The 17,192-nt window shown below is 45.2% G+C and overlaps 1 protein-coding gene across 2 annotated transcripts in view; it reads left to right on the top strand.

Annotated features, from left to right (window-relative positions):
- Positions 1 to 17,192, top strand: part of LOC104371621 (zinc finger SWIM domain-containing protein 6) — a 229,748-nt gene that overhangs the window by 197,929 nt on the left and 14,627 nt on the right. For both annotated transcript variants that reach the window (XM_086630223.1, XM_086630224.1), the window contains 2 exons: positions 3,803 to 3,960; positions 4,488 to 4,651. In XM_086630223.1, coding sequence (XP_086486349.1) covers positions 3,803 to 3,960; positions 4,488 to 4,651 — 322 coding nt within the window. The remainder of the gene's footprint in view (positions 1 to 3,802; positions 3,961 to 4,487; positions 4,652 to 17,192) is intronic.

Genomic DNA, 17,192 nt, shown 5'->3' with positions numbered 1-17,192 from the left:
AGAGGGCAATTCGATACCATATGGCATCATGGTGTCATGCCTGGAGAATATATATTGAGGGAGCTCACCAGGGGAGGGCCTTTTTTGCATCTTCACTGATTGCAAGCTGGCTGGGCTTCCGACTTCTAGGTTCGGCGTGGTGAGCATTTGTACCGTTCGTTTTGTACTGCTCTGTTTTCATTAATATTATCATTGTTATTACTCTTTTCTCGTTTTTTTTTTTCAATGTTCTATTAAATCGTCCTTATCCCAACTCACGAATTTAACTCTTTTCTTCCGATTTTGTCCTCCCGTCCCACCGAGGGGGAGCAGTAAGCAAACAGTGACATGGTTGCTTAGCTACCGGCTGGGCTAAAACAGGACACATGCTTCTGGGTGAATGTTGGGACTTAAATGGAGTATGTCATATGATAACAAAATGTCTGACTTGCATTCCATTTGTCTTCAGTAATCAAGGAAAAAGATGTTTCTCAGGGAGTGCTCAGTATGTGTTGACTTTATCTCAGGGCAGGACAGATTGTTAATGGTGGCTAAGAAGGGCCTTCTGATGGAAGTTCTAAGGGCCTAAATGGTCAGCGATAAATCTATGTTGTCCCCATACAGTGCAGGGAAGGAACTGGTCCTATCTGGATTGTCTAGTTACTGTCAAGAACTTGTAGTAAATGATGGTTGACAAAGAATAGCCACAACTGAATACTAAGAGCAATCAAGTCCCAGATTTAAAAAGAAAAAAAAGTGTTGGGTTTTCCTGGTCATTATTATTAAGAATGATTGCACAGTGACTGTAGGACACACTGTCCACATAAGTAGCATTTGACTTCATCAGACAGGTTGTGTCCTAGTGGTTTGGAGGTATGTATTCTGGAGCTAGCTTCTCCAGACAGCTAAATGAGGAAGAAATAATTCTGTGTTCAAATGACTAAATGGGAAGGCATGCATAAGAACAAACATGGCTACTATTAGGTCAGACCAAAGGTCTGCTTAGCCTGTTTAGGGCTTTTTTGCCTCCAAGAATGTCTAATAGTGGATGTCATGGAAGGAGTCTAAGAAATATGAAGAGTGACCTCGCATACTTGCTGCTTATGATTAGAATTTTAGGAAATAAATTGAGAAGACAAAAGTGTGTTACTGATAAACTGTTGAGAACATTCAAACGTATGATCAGAAAGCTGTCAGGGGCATCTAGGTACATCCCTTTTCTTTCATTGCAAGTTAAGTGCATCAATAACCCTGGTCATACCAGATCAGCAAGATAGTAAAAATGTGTGGTGATGTGTGGTGGGTTTTTTGTTGTTTTTAAGAAAAAAAGATAAATTTTATAAAGTAGACTTGTGTCCTTGTATTTAATTCCAGTCACTACCTTAAAGTGTTTCTCAGAGATTGTTTGTGTGGAGTTTTCCTCCTTTAAACTAAACTACTGAAACCACATTGAAAGGCTGGAATAGACATCTATCAGCAGCTTTGCACAGTGCACTGAATGCTTCAGTGAATGTGACAGCAGCATACCATTCCTCTTGAAGAAGGATTTGGGCTTTCCCCAGAAACAAATCGTAACTGAAAACTTATTTTCTGGAAGTTTCCTTTCTCAACTGGAAAAACAAGCAAGACACTGAAAGATCCAAATGATGAAATCTCTAGTTAATCATGGGGAGCTCCAGCCATCTTTTGGCATGAAGCTGCCATCTCAGCCAAAGAAGTTACTTCTCAAATAGACCAGTATAAGAAAGAGTTGTCTGTTTGCTTCCATCTGGTAAAATCACAGGAGACATGAGCATAATCAGGACTGTTCTCCATAGTTCTCTTGGCATCACTTTATAAGGCAGATGAAAGTTCAGCTTTTTTATATTATTTATTTATTATTTTTAATATATTTGGCACTCTTAAGAAATGTAGACTGCTATCTTGAACTGTGGTGATGGCAGATGCAGACACTTTCTATTCCATGTCTGTGCATTCCTCACCACTTCTCAAAAATTATCATAAAGAAGGTTGGTTACTCTTTCCATTCACACCAAAGTGATAGTTTAGTGTACAAAGCACTCTTGATACAAAACAAATTAAAAACTAACTAAAAATAAACATTGCTTTGAGGGGAGAGAGAAGAAAGCAAACATGAAGATTGAATGTCTGTCTCATATTTGTGAGGTGGAATGGATCAGAAGAGGGAAATTTGAGCATCTCTTCCTCCATGGCATGGGTGAGATATTTCCGCATAGAAATCTGTGTGGTTGCTCATGCTTTCTGAAGTGGAGCATGTTTCTTTCTTCACTTGAACATTTATCAAAGGAGTTAACTTAACTTCCCAAGACTACAACTAGTTGCTCTCCAGACGTAAGTGTTTAGTGTCAGTCTATGCACAAGTCTACACAGGTCATTGACCCATGATGGCAACTCTGGAGTATTTTGCCTCTCTATATTCAAAATCATCTGTTGCTGTTTCTTTTTTTTTTGTAATCCTCTTTTAGTGTGTGGAACACTCAGTGTGAAATCAATGGAAGCTGAGACCATAAGGCCTTTCACAAGGCACCTTAGGTCTGCAAGGACAGGATATGCTGTCCTTGATGGTCGCTTCTGTTTACAGTTCTCTGCTTGCTGCACTGAAGCATATCGAGTAGGACCTTGGAGAACATGGATCTGTGGTGACCTAGTTGACTGCTCACTTAGAATCTGAATTTGGATGTTTGGCTTAGTTTGGCTGATCCCTTGCTAAGCCTGAATTTCAACCCAGGCTTTGGGAGTCAAATTTTAATGGTGATGTTTAATAACAAAGTAGCTTTGCTAAAACCTAGCTAAATAATTGATGTTTGAAAGGGGGGAAAAAAGTGAAGAATGCTAAATCTGATGCGCTTGTTATGATGTTCTCTAATCTTGCCAAAATGGCATGAAAGCCACCAATTCACAACAGCATTTCTTTTCACAGCAAAGCAGCATAGAAGTTGGCAATGAAATTCAAAGTGACAAAAGATTTCCTCAAAACAGCCTCTTCCTTTCATGCTCTTTGTCTAATTACTGTTACTCATAACCTAATAATCCTTTCTGCATTATGTAATTGGGATTTTTCCTGTTTGAAGCTATTTAATAATGCATCTTTTTTTCTCCCCTCTCTTTCTGTGCTTGGATAAAGTCAGCTGAAGAATTTATATGTATTTTATTTTTACGTATATAAAGGGGTGTCTCAGTGATACTAGGGAAGAGATTTGACTTGATACAAATTAAAAGGGAAGTCCTTTTTTTTCATATTAGCATGCACATTATCAAATATTAGTAGGCTAGAGTTTAAGGACTTTAAAAAGTAGTTGATATTTGAACAATAAAATGTCTTTTTTGGTATGTCTGAATCTATTGCAAGGTCAAAATCTGAATGACTTGTTGTATATCCCTCTCCCTTATTTGACCATTTGCAAGTAAAGAAAGTATATTCCAAATATTGGAAAATATTTACATGTTCTCAGTATGATAGAGAACTACTCCACTTTCCTTCCTGAGGGCTGTGGTTCAAAGACTGAAACAAGGCGGGGGGGGGAAAAGCTTCAACTCTATGGATGATGCAGAAAGTTTCTGCTGCCTTGGCTAATGGATGGCTTAATTGTTCTGTGAATTCCTGCAGATGTCCACTGGTGTAGGCAAGTTTGGTAAATGGACTTTTAAGATTCCCTAAGAAGAGAAGTGGGTTTCCAATATCTTTATACCCAAAACTGCACATTTCATAAACAAGGTCAAGTGTTCTTGCAGCTTTAGTTTTGCTTATGGGTAGCCTATAATAATAATGATTTAATGAAAGAGAATATCTTCCTTATTTCAGGTTGCTAGTATTGGAATCTACAGCTCCTTTGGGAGATGTGTCCCGCTCGCACCATATTGCATCAGTTGTTCCAAACCGTTATCCTCGTTGGTTCACTTTAAGTCACATCGAATCCCAGCAGTGTGAGCTGGCATCGACCATGCTAACAGCAGCCAAAGGTACATTGCTGTCAGTTACGTACTCAACTAAATGTGTGCTTTTAATATTGCATGGAATAAACAGATTATAAAACTTGTGTTTAGGAATTCAAATCACAGTCTGACAGGAGCTTGAAATGGGAACAACAAACTGAACTGACTTAAACCTGTCACTTAATTTTCTAGCAAAGTGATTAAATTAGCTAGATGGTAGCCAGATGAACTTGATTTGAGGCTGATGAGACAACTTTTTGTTCTTCTGACACACAATATAAACTGTGAAACCCAGGAGTGGACAAATCACTTCTAAAATTCACAAATCAGGGTGACTTTTGGCCATGTACTACACTAACACCATCAGGCACTAGAGGAGTTTGTGCTGTCTTGTATCTTTCGTTCATGTGATTTAATTATGGAGGGTTTATAAAAAACAATGTATATAACTGAAACATTGTACTATTGCATAGCAATGGCAGGCTCAATTATAATGCATCTCTGGATGTTTTGGAAGCTTATTCTGTATTGGTGATTCTGTTTACACCTTGCAGGTGATGTTCGGAGGCTGGAAACAGTGTTAGAATCCATCCAGAAAAATATCCACTCCTCATCACACATCTTCAAACTTGCCCAGGATGCATTTAAAATAGCAACACTCATGGACGGCTTGCCAGACATCACTCTTCTGAAAGTTTCTCTGGAGTTGGGCCTTCAGGTATTTCCCTTATTCATTATTACTACAGTAGAAGACAGGAATTTGATCCTGTGTTGGTGGGTACAGCTCTTTAAGTCACTGAGGGACCATACCCTCTTTGGGCTCTGTCTGGAATTTTTAGATTCTGTTTTCTGATGTAAAGTGCAGTTGACTGGTAAACACAGAGCAAGGGTCTGTGCAACCCCTTTGTGCCATTTGAGTGGGAGAGAGAGCACTGGGAGCAGCTGGCTGCAAGGGACTCCTCTGTTCAAGGGTGAGAGAGGATCAATGTAATAGGTTCAGGAGTATATATGTAGGGATGGCTAGAGAGCAAAATTGTTCTGCTTGTCAGAAATGCACTTTTGCAGATCTTTTACATGGTCTTGAGGGGTTTCTTATCATTCCTCCCATCCTTCCTTCCCTTTCCCTCAAATGAGATTTGGTAGGTGCTTGTTGAATTAGGTTGACGAGGGAAGGGCTGTGGATGTAGTTTTCCTTGACCTCAGTAAAGCCTTTGATACAGTTTCTCATAGTGTTCTGGTTGAGAAACTGATAACTGCTGGCCTGGATAGGCACACCCTCCTTTGGGTTAAAAACTGGCTGGATGGCCGGGCCCAAAGAGTGGTGGTAAATGGGGCTAAATCCGGCTGGAGGCCGGTCACCAGTGGGGTTCCCCAGGGCTCAGTGCTGGGTCCAGTTCTGTTTAACATCTTTATCAATGACCTGGATGAGGGGATTGAATGTACCCTCAGTAAATTTGCGGACGACACCAAGCTGGGAGGCTGTGTCGATCTGCTCGAGGGTAGGGAGGCCCTTCAGAGGGATTTGAACAGACTGGATCGTTGGGCTGAGGCCAATGGCATGAGCTTTAATAAGGCCAAGTGCAGAGTCCTTCACTTGGGGTATAAAAACCCCAAGCATCGCTATAGGCTCGGGGAAGAGTGGCTGGAGAGCTGCCTGGTGGAGAAGGACCTGGGGCTGTTGGTTGACTACCAGCTTGATATGAGCCAGCAGTGTGCCCAGGTGGCCAAAAAGGCCAATGGGATACTGGCATGTATCAAGAATAGTGTAACCAGCAGGAGCAGGGAAGTGATCCTGCCCCTGTACTCAGCACTGGTGAGGCCGCACCTGGAATACTGTGTCCAGTTTTGGGCTCCTCGCTTTAAGAGAGATATTGAGCTCCTGGAGCGAGCCCAAAGAAGGGCGACTAAACTGGTCAAGGGGCTGGAAAATAAAACTTATGAGGAGCGGCTGAGGGAGTTGGGGCTGTTTAGCCTGGAGAAGAGGAGGCTGAGGGGAGACCTGATTACGGCCTATAAATACTTGAGAAAAGATGGTGGGGAGGTGGGGGAAGGGCTCTTTACATTAGTGATGGGTGATAGAACAAGAGGAAATGGGCATAAGCTTAGTCAGGGGAGATTCAGGTTGGATGTTAGGAAGTATTTCTTCTCTGAAAGGGTTGTCAGCCACTGGAATAGGCTGCCGAGGGAGGTGGTTGAGTCCCCATCCCTGGATGTGTTTAAGAATAGGGTGGATGATCTACTTGAGAATATGGTTTAGTGGGGATTAGGGATGGTTGGACTCGATGATCTCTAAGGTCTTTTCCAACCTAGAAATCTATGAATCTATGAATTACTAGAGAAAGCCAAGGTCAACTATAATGACCTGTTTCTAAGGCAGACTGTGCTAACAGCAGCACTCTCACTTCCTTCATCAAATCATGCACTCCACAAGCTGTGGGATGGTCATCTGCATCAGACTCAGCTTGACATGTACAAGAACCTCAGATCAGTTTTCAGGCTCTTAGGAGAGACTTTACAAGCTAAAAGGAAACAGCTAAGTTTTTAGCTATCTGGAGTAATATTGCCTTACACTGATGAATCTTGGAGTTTACACAGTTCATTTCAACAAAAATAAATCTCTTCATCCCTCTTCAGGGAGTTCTTAAAAACAACAACAACAACAAAAAAAAGGTAAAGATCAGAAAACCATTTACTACTTTGCTTCAGTAAACAAAGCTCCAAAGACTTCTGAGGAAAGAATATTATCCTGGTTGCTTCTCATGCCAAAGAAAGGTACTATTTGCTGATTCTAGACTTCTAGAAGCTGAAGTCTTTAATCAGAAAGCTGAGATTTGTGTGCTTTGTTAGCCTTTCTTATTCCCAAGGTTGCTGATTCACATCTTGGTATGTTTCTGTCTTAAATGTTTTCTTTACTTGAGAGAGAAAGATCCTTATGATTGACTTGAATATTACCTCAAGCATTCACCAAGTATCATTCAGTGGTAGCAGCACACTTTGGATATCACTGTGTTCATGGATACCCCTATGTGGATGATGGTGTCATCGGAATGTCTTCAGTAAGATCTAGTGAAATATCATGAACCTGTACTTTCTCCTAAATCTGGTGTTTGGAATAAACTGGTGTAGAACATGTCCACTATCCACCCCAAGCTTACTAAGGTGTTTTAAGAATCTTAAAGGTAGTTTGCTTTCTAGAAGGAAGATGCATAGCAGTTTTCTGGTAGTAACACAGCTGTATAGATTTCTACAGTAATATTTTTCCTGTAAAAGCCTTACAGTGTCAGCCCTGTCTTCAGTGGCCTACAGATGCTTTCCCCTCTTCTGCCCTCTGACCTAATGGCAATTAGATTGTCTATCTTTGCTATCTAGTAACTGACTGCTTATGACATTTATGTGCCTTATCAAACTCTGTTTCTCCCTTCACGTGGCAAACTGAACAGCAGCATCCTCCTAAGTATACTGTTCTGCCTCTCAGCTACAACAATGACAAATTGGACTGGTTGGGCTGAGGAGATGATACCAACAATTTCACAACTGTCACTGGGATTTCTATGACCGAAAAGCCTCTTATATTGTTCTAGATTTGAGAGTAATATATGGACTCTTGGGTTCTTTCTCCCTATTTCCAATGGCAGAATGTGTTATGTGACTCAACAGAGGGAAGGCATTTAAACTAGTTGTGGAAAGAAGTCATCAGCATGGCCAAATGGGCATGGAGCATCTCAGGTGTTTTCTGTCCTTCAGAACCTTACTGGCACAGACGCTGTAAGATCTGCAGGTAAAGGAGGTGCTTCTATTCCTCCATTTGCCTATTGTATGCAAGTAAGTATTACTGCACACATGCAGACAGGTACTGCTGGCAGAACTGATGAACAAGTTAGTGCAGGTGATCATTTGATGCGTATTTGGCAAGTGGTGTCCTTTCCCTGAAAACCTCAAATAATAAACCTCCTTCCGCTGTGCATGACAAAGAGGTTTCACGTTGGTGTGGGAGCTAATGGTTGGTCATTTCTTGCATCTCTTAGAATCATAGAATCGTTAGGGCTGGAAGGGACCTTCAAAGGCCATCTAGTCCAACCCCCCTGCAAGGAACAGGGATATCTCCAACTAGATCAGGTTGCTCAGGGCCTCATCCAACCGGGCCTTGAACGTCTCCAGGGATGGAGCATCCACCACCTCTCTGGGCAACCTGTTCCAGTGTTCTACAACTCTCATGGTAAAAAATTTTTTCCTAATATCCAACCTGAATCTACCTCCCTCTATTTTAAAACCATTACCCCTTGTCCTATCACAACAGGCCCTCCTGAACAGCCTCTCCCCATCTTTCTTGTAGGCCCCCTTGAGGTACTGGAAGACCGCTATAAGGTCACCCCGGAGCCTCCTCTTCTCCAGGCTGAACAGCCCCAACTCTTTCAGCCTGTCCTCATAGGAAAGGTGCTCCAGCCCTCTTATCATCTTCGTGGCCCTCCTCTGGACCCTCTCCAACAGGTCCATGTCCTTCTTATGTTGGGGACTACAGAACTGGACGCAGTACTCCAAGTGAGGTCTCATGAGGGCAGAGTAGAGGGGGAGAATCACCTCCCTCGACCTGCTGGCCACGCTCCTCTTGATGCAGCCCAGGATGCAGTTGGCCTTCTGGGCCGCAAGAGCACATTGCCGGCTCATATTGAGCTTCTCGTCCACCAGTACTCCCAAGTCCTTCTCCTCAGGGCTGCTCTCGATCCATTCTCCGCCCAGTCTGTATTTGTGCCTGGGATTGCCATGACCCAGATGTAGGACCTTGCATTTGGCCTGGTTAAACTTCATGAGGTTGGTACGGGCCCACCTCTCCAGCCTGTCGAGGTCCCTCTGGATGGCATCCCTCCCTTCCAGCGTGTCGACGGCACCATACAGCTTGGTGTCATCGGCGAACTTGCTGAGGGTGCACTCCATGCCACTGTCCACGTCACCGACAAATATGTTGAAGAGGGCCGGGCCCAACACGACCCCTGAGGGACGCCACTCGTGACCGGTCTCCACTTGGACATCGAGCCGTTGACCACTACTCTCTGAGTGCGGCCATTGAGCCAATTCCTTATCCACCGAGTGGTCCATCCATCAAACCCATGCCTCTCTAGTTTAGAGAGAAGAATGTCGTGCAGGAAGTGAGATCTTATGGGTAGTGAGATCTTCTCTAGACTAAGAAATTCTTATTAGAAAAAAAAAAATCCATCAGGACAAAGTCAAGGTTATTCTCTGTGGAAGAGAGCTTGGCTTTCAGATAAGCTATATAATTCCCAGGGGCTTTTTGTCATTTTCAGACTTACTAATGTGTTGAGGGGCTCTCTTCAATCGATAGCACAGATCTTGGATAGAACTTGGACAGATCTGGAACTCCCTTTTAGGAAGAGATGACTCAAGAATGTATTGAGCAGAAGTGAAATAGTTCTTTGGCTACATGGGCTACAGTATAAATTAACTTCAGCTCCTCCTTGGTCAAGACATCGATACATGCTTTATTTGCAGTCCTTGGGGATTTTTTTATCATCAGTAAAGGGCTTCTCTCTTAGTGCTCTCAGCTTGTCAATTCAATCAAATGAAAGGAACTTAATTCCAGAATAATTCAAGTCAAGAAACTTTTTTTTCAGGTCAAGAAACTAGATATAGTATTGGGTTTTGCTGTCAAGTTAGGACTGTCTACACTGGAGCTGCTATTACACCCACTATACATGTTGAAGGCTCTTGTGACTGATGATCCTTTTACAGAACACCGCAGTGAGGGAAGTCATCAGAGAAGTAGTCATTCACACCTTCTTTTTTTTTTTTTTTTACTGTCTTCTCTCTCACCAGTAGCAGAATTCAGTCCATAACCCTGTATTTTCTGTTGGATTTTTCTTGTATTCTCTACTTGGGGGAAGCTGAAAATTCATCTTGGATATTGGAAGAGTGTTAGCCTCCAATTTCTGTGTGCATCAATACAGGAAGTCACCTAGACTCTTTCCCTTTGATGGAGAGAATAGGACAGATACTTGCACTTGCATTTTGACTTGGGGATGCAACTCCCTTGAGAGGAGAACAGAGGATCCAATATGCCAGACAGACCCTTCTCTTAGGGAAGTCTGCTGCCTCCCTGAGGCCTGGATTAAAAACATTGCTAGGAAACATCCTAGTCTGGTACAGCCCTCGGACTATTAGCCATTACTGCTCTTCTATGTGGGTGGTGATGAAGCTGCAACACAAAGTCCAAGGGCAATCAAGAAGAGAATTTGGGGCCCTGGGAAAGCTGGTAAGGGGATCTGGGGCACAGATCATCTTTTCTTCTATCCTTCCATTTCCAAGCAGTGACACTGGAAGGAACAGTTGTTTCCAGTCTATTAATATGTGAGTCCGTGGCTGGTGTCATTGCCACAGTTTTGAGTTTTTCAATAATGGAATGGCCTACATGGCACCAGTGTGGAGGATTAAGGCACGGACCCTGCTGAGTGCTTCAGGTGAAAGCACAGGCAAAAATCATTTATTGAGCCAAGCTGGCAATCTTATATACATGCAACAAGTCCCCCTCCTGCATTTGGTCCCAGTCCTTGTTTACTGTAAGAATATTTTCTGTTCTTCTTCCCAAGGTCACTGTTCTCAGTCCCGTGTCCTGCACATCTGTTCTTGTTACCCATTGTTTGCAGTTCTCATGCACTTCTATTTTTGTGTCCCACAGTCTCAGGGGAATTGTCTCCCACATCTCCCCCTTCTTGTTTTAGCATGACGGCAAATGCACTTTGGTTCAGGGCCTTCATAAAAGCATTCTGTAAGCACTGCAATAAACAAAGCACTACACAAGCCAATATTAATAAAATTATCAACACCATTAATCCTCCTTTAACTAAAGGTAAAATCCATCCAGATAATCCTCATCCATTGAATAAATTATCCAACCAATCTTGATTAGCCTGTAATTCAATCACCCGATCCTTCAATTTTTGTATCGTTTCATAAATTGATTCTGAGTGATCAGACAAGTTCATGCAGCACATTCCTTTTACCATCTTGACTATGCCCAAGATTCCACTGAGCAGGAGGGTGTCAATCAGCAGGGTCATTGCAGAGAAGGGAGGCAGGCACGGCACCTTCAGGGTGTCCCCTGTTTATCCACAAAGTGTGCTCTGTAGCCTCCCCCCGCTCCGCTCTGAGCCACCTCTTTTATACCCTCAACAGAGTCTATGAAACAGAGCACTGATGCGGTGTTGCTGCCTGCGTGGCCAGTGCGTGCAATAAGGCTGCCAGGTACGTGCTTTGCTGGCTAACAGTGGTTTTTGCAGATCGCAACATGTTGTTCAATAACAATCCTCCCAGCTTCCTTTTTCAAAGTTACGTACTCACAACTAAGTCCAGTTTGTAATTCTTTGTCATTAATTTAATATTAGTCAATTCTTTTCGAGGTCTCCTCTCACACTGTTTCTTAGTTCTTTCCCAGTCTCTCTTGGGGGCCTCCCACAACTGAGGTACCAAATGGCTTTTTACCACAGGCCTACTGACATTTGTTTTGTGCGGCTGTTGGCATCCTGTGTGTCGGCAGATGCTCTCATTGTAGATAAGGCTTCACGCACCTTGCAGGTACCCATCGACTTTCTTGGCCTGCAGAGACACAAGCATACCCTCTTCCCCAGGTTATTAGCTTATACGGTCCTTCCCACTTTCCTGTTCCCAAATCTCTAACCATGACCTGGACCTGATTTTGACTGATGTGACACTTTATCCATCCCAAAATGTTTAGCCATCAGAGCTAGATCATCTTTCCACAGATTTAAGAAATTTAACACCTGTAACACTTTAGCTATTTTTTTGGTAGGAGATTTCCCTATCATTCCCCCTTCTTGTTTGAAAAGCATATTTTTTAAGTACCATGTGTGCGTTCTATGATTGCTTGCCCAGTAGGATTGTAAGGAATACCAGTAACACGCTCAATACCCCATGATGACAAAAATACGTGCATCCGATGAGAGGTGTATGCCAAAGTTCCTGTGAGCGTATAACATGGGGATTAACACCACACATTGGTGGCATGATCATATTTTGACAGCTACTACACGATTGAGCGGGCTTGCTCTCGTGTTAAGCCAAATTGTCACCTAATAGCGTCAGCATTCTGATGGTAGAAGTCATGTGAGATTTGTGCCTGCATTAACGAGTTTGGTACAAGAGCTGCACTCGTGAGAGGCTCAGCTCGCCTGTTCCCTTCTGCTATAGGCCTTGGAAGCGTGGTGTGCGCTCGCAGATGTGCAATGGAATATGCATGTTTAGGGTTTTGCAACACTGATATTAAGATATTAACTGTTGAAATTGCTGGAACAGAAGAGGATTAGTTATTTCTCGCAATGCCGATCGAGATGATCCAAGTTAAGTGTTAGATGTGCTGTCTCTTGGTAAAACCTGGGCCATGGGCAGTGGCCAAGTGGCCGCTCTCCAGGCGCAGCTGTGATGAGGGGTGGAGGCGGCAGCGGCTGCAGGGGGTGGGTCAGCCCTCTGTTGCCTCGGCCGGCAGCGGGGCAGGCCTCACAGACCCGTGGGAAGGGAAGGACCCAGCCGCCCTGTGATGGCCACCCCCGTCGCCGCCGCGTTGTTGTTGTTGCTGCTGCGGCCGCTCGCGCTCCGTAACCGCCGTCAACATATCCACCGCCACCGCGCATGTGCAACATCCGGGAGTCATTAGGCAAAAAAAAGAAGCTTTGTGGCAAATACCGATTGCAGTAACCCTTTTGTATATGGCGAAGTGAGTCCTGATTCCTTCACGCTTCGCCTTATCTCCTTGATTAACCTGAACTGAAACCCTCCTACCGAGGAGGACCATTAGCTGCAATAGAACCGGCACAGCGGCTCACACAGCGTGTCTCCGTTCCCTCCAGCCGCAGTTCGCTTCCACACGTGACCGGCAGACGCCGCAGCCCCGGCCGGCGGCGGCAGTGGCGTACCCGGGGCGCCGCTGGGCGCGGTGGGTGACGTGGCACAGGGACCCGAGTGTGGTGCGGCTGGCGGGAGTGCCGATGTACCAACATCGTTGGAAGGGGGAAGGAAATTAGTCTGGCTGTCGTTCAGGGCCCTGGATCAAAAGGATTCAATGTTGACTTTTCCACGCCGGCAGCTCTACACGGTTCCTCTGCCGGTGGGGCCGTGGGGGAGACGGGGCCGGGGTTGCTGGTGCCGTGGGGGGAGGCGGACGCCGACGCCCCCTCCCCCCCACTCTCTCCCGCTGCGCCCTTCAACGTCTCCAACACAGCACGCCAGGCTGTCGGCTGTCGCTGCGTGGCGGCATCCCCACGGGTGGCTGCGTCCCAAAGTTTAACGCCTTCAGTGTCCCAAGTCCCTGTCATATATATATTTGAAGAGTTTGCCTCTGGTACATGGGCCGATACCCAAACCAGGAGCTGTATCAAGTCAGTGCTGTTGACAGTGCTGTTCTGTGTCTCTAGCACTTTTGTCAACACCTTAACTACAGACTTATGTTCTGTTGAAGCCGTGCTTCCCATCGTTCCCAGTCGCTTACCTCCTTCTATTGAGGTAAGCGTCCCTTCTCCTGTTGAAGTAATCACTGCACAGATTTTCTGTTCCTAGTTCAGCTGGGCTCCTCCACTGGACTTCTCTGTTCCTTATTTTTTCTCTTTCGGATCCTTATTTCTTCTCTCTTCCGTGTCCCTATTTGGGTGCCGTTTGTGGAGGAGTAAGGCACGGACCCCGCTGAGTGCTTCAGGTGAAAGCACAGGCAAAATCGTTTGAGCCAAGCTGGCAATCTTATATACATGCAGCAAGCCCCCCTCCTGCATTTGGTCCCAGTCCTTATTTACTGTAAGAATATTTTCTGTTGTTCTTCCCAAGGTCACTGTTCTCAGTTCTGTGTCCAGCACATCTGTTGTTGTTATCTGTTGCTTGCAGTTCTCATGCACTTCTAGTTTTGTGTCCCACAGTCTCAGGGGAATTCCATCTCCCACAGCACCAGGCTTGCTTGCACCAGATGGGATTCACCTTTCTCAAATGGGAATGAGGGTCCTTGCAAAACAGCCAGCGGGGCTCATTGACAGAGCTTTAAACTAGATTTCAGGAGGGAGGGAATTAATATGAAGTTTGATCAAGACAAGCTGGAAGCACCTGAAGAGCAGCAGAAAGGAATTCCAGCCACTTCAGCCAGGAAGTCAGATTTATTGGGGACCCAACTTAAATGCATCTATTCAAACGCATGTAGCATGGAGAATAAAAAAGGAGTTAGAGATGTGTGTGCACCTGCGGGGTTATGATCTTATTGGCATCACAGAGACATGGTGGGATGAATCCTTTAACTGGAGTGTCAGAATGGAAGCGTACAGGCTCTTTAGGAAGGACAGGCAGGGGAGATGAGGAGGAGGGGTTGCTCTCTATGTCAAAGACCAGCTGGAGTGCATGGAGCTGCCCCTTGGGATGGATGAGGAGCTGACTGAGATCTTATAGGTCAGGATTAAAGAGAGAGCAGGGACAGGGGACATAGTAGTAGGGGTCTGCTATAGGCCACCTCGCGAAGAAGACCAAGTGGATGAGGCCCTCTATAGACAGATAGGACCAGCCTGATGCTCACGAGCCCTGGTCCTCATGAGGGACTTCAACCACCCCAATATCTGTTGGAGGGACAACACAGCAGGGCAGAAGCAATCCAGGAGGTTCCTGGAATGCATTGATGATAACTTCCTTCTCCAAGTGATAGAAGAACCAAGGAGGAGAGGTACTTTGCTGGACCTTGTTCTCACCTATAAGGATGGACTGGTGGGGAATGTAATGCTCAAGAGCAGCCTTGGCTGCAGTGACCATGAAATGGTGGAGTTCAAGATCCTTAGGGAGGCAAGGAGGGCACTCAGCAAGCTCACTACCCTGGATTTCAGGAGAGCAGACTTTGACCTCTTCAGGGATCTGCTTGGTAGAGTACAATGGGATAAAGCCCTGGAGGGAAGAGGGGCACAAGAAAGCTGGCTAATGTTCAAGGATCACCTCCTCCAAGCTCAGGAACAGTACATCCCAACAAAGAGGAAGTGAGGCAGGAAAACCAGGAGGCCTACATGGATGAACAAGGAGCTCCTGGACCAACTCAAGCACAAAAAGGAAGCCTACAGAGGGTGGAAGCAAGGACAGGTAACCTGGGAAGAATACAGAGAAATTGTCCGAGCAGCCAGAGATCAGGTTAGGAAAGCTAAAGCCCTGATAGAGTTAAATCTGGCCAGGCATATGAAGGGCAACAAGAAAAACTTCTATAGATATGTCAGTGATAAAAGGAGATCTAGGGAAAAAGTGGGCCCTCTCCGGAAGGAAATGGGAGACCTCATTACCCAGGATATGGAGAAGGCTGAGGTACTCAATGACTTCTTTGCCTTCACTGGCAAGAGCTCCAGCTGCACAGCCCAAGTCCCAGAAGGCAAAGGCAGGGACTGTGAGAATGAAGAACTGCCCACTGTAGGAGAAGATCAGGTTGAAGACCATCTGAGGAACCTGAAGGTGCACAAGTCCTGTTGAGGAACCGATGAGGTGCATCCGCGGGTCCTGAGGGAACTGATAGGTGAAGTTTCTAAGCCACTATCCATCATATTTGAGAAGTCGTGGTAGTCTGGCGAAGTTCCCACTGACTGGAAAAGGGGAAACATAGCCCCCATTTTTAAAAAGGGAAAAAAAGAAGACCCAGGGAAGTACAGGCCAGTCTCACTTCTGTGCCTGGCAAGGTCATGGAGCAGAACCTCCTGGCAACTATGCGAAGCCATGTGGGAAAAAAGGTTGTGATTGGTGACAGCCAGCATGACTTCACTCAAGGCAAATTGTTCCTGACAAATTTGGTGGCCTTCTATGATGTGGTTACAGTATTGGTGGATAAGGGAAGAGCACCTGACATCATCTACCTGGACTTGTCCAAAGCACAGGTTACCCAGAGAAATTGTGGATGCCTCATCCCTGGAGGTGTTCAAGGCCAGGTTGGATGAGGCTTTGAGCAACCTGGTCTAGTGGAAGGTGTCCCTGCCTATGGTAGGGGGATTTGAACTAGATGATCTTTAATGTCTCTTTCAACCCAAGCCATTCTATGATTGTATGATTTAAAAACGTGTTAGGTTGCTCCTCACAGATGAATTTGTTTTCTCTCAAAATGGTATTCTCCAATCTAGCATTAAACTACCATTTACTCAAAATGATACCGCAATGTCTGAGGCTAACAAAGCTGGCCTTATGCTGTAATTTTGGGTGATGTTCAGTCACCAAGTTCCCAAGGTGTCATTGTTTGGAGGCCAGCATGGAATCGCTGATATTTTTTTGTAACCAGAGTTCTTTACCATCTGTGCATTTGTGCTCATCAGTAGTCTTTCCATCTTAATTATCCTATCTACAACTTGGGACAAAAGGAGGTGGCGGGAGTAAAAAATATGAGAGTGCTACATGCCATTTTGAAGTTACCTTAGGGTTGGGGAAGGGGAAGCGCAGCCCAGAGGAGAAGGACTTGGGGGTGCTGATTGATGAGAAGCTCAACATGAGCCGACAATGTGCACTGGCAGCCCAGAAAGCCAACCGTATCCTGGGTTGCATCCAAAGCAGTGTGGCCAGCAGGTCGAAGGAGGTGATTCTGCCCCTCTACTCTGCTCTCGTGAGACCCCATCTGGAATACTGCATTCAGCTCTGGAGTCCCCAGCACAAGAAGGACATGGAGCTGCTGGAGCAAGTCCAGAGGAGGGCCACGAAGATGATCTGAGGGCTGGAGCACCTCTGCTATGAAGACAGGCTGAGAGAGTTGGGGCTGTTCAGCCTGGAGAAGAGAAGGTTCCGGGGTGATCTTATAGCAGCTTTCCAGTACTTACAGGGGGCCTACAGGAAAGCTGGAGAGGGACTTTTTACAAGGGTATATAGTGATAAGGCAAGGGTAATGGATTTAAACTGAAAGAGGGGAGATTTATATTAGATATAAGGAAGAAATATTTTACATTGAGGGTGGTGAGATACTGGAACAGGATGTCCAGAGAAGTTGTGGATGCCCTGGTTGGATGGGGCTTTGAGTAACCTGATCCTAGTGAAAGGTGTCCCTGCCCCTGGCAGGGGGGTTGGAACTAGATGATCTTTGAGGTCTCTTCCAACCCAAACCATTCCATGACTTGGGTCGGAAATGACGTGGTAGCAGAGACACATCCAAAAGCCATCAAAAGGGACTTCAGGGCATTGGGGCGATTGGTTGAAGGGTCAGGAGCACAGGTAGTGTTTTCCTCAATCCCTTTAGTGGCAGGAAAAAATACAGAAAGGAGCAG

The sequence above is a fragment of the Tauraco erythrolophus genome, chromosome W (assembly GCF_009769465.1).
Source record: "Tauraco erythrolophus isolate bTauEry1 chromosome W, bTauEry1.pri, whole genome shotgun sequence".
Taxonomy (NCBI): domain Eukaryota; kingdom Metazoa; phylum Chordata; class Aves; order Musophagiformes; family Musophagidae; genus Tauraco; species Tauraco erythrolophus.
Note: the sequence above shows the minus strand (reverse complement) of the source record. Positions and strands in the feature narration are given on the sequence as shown.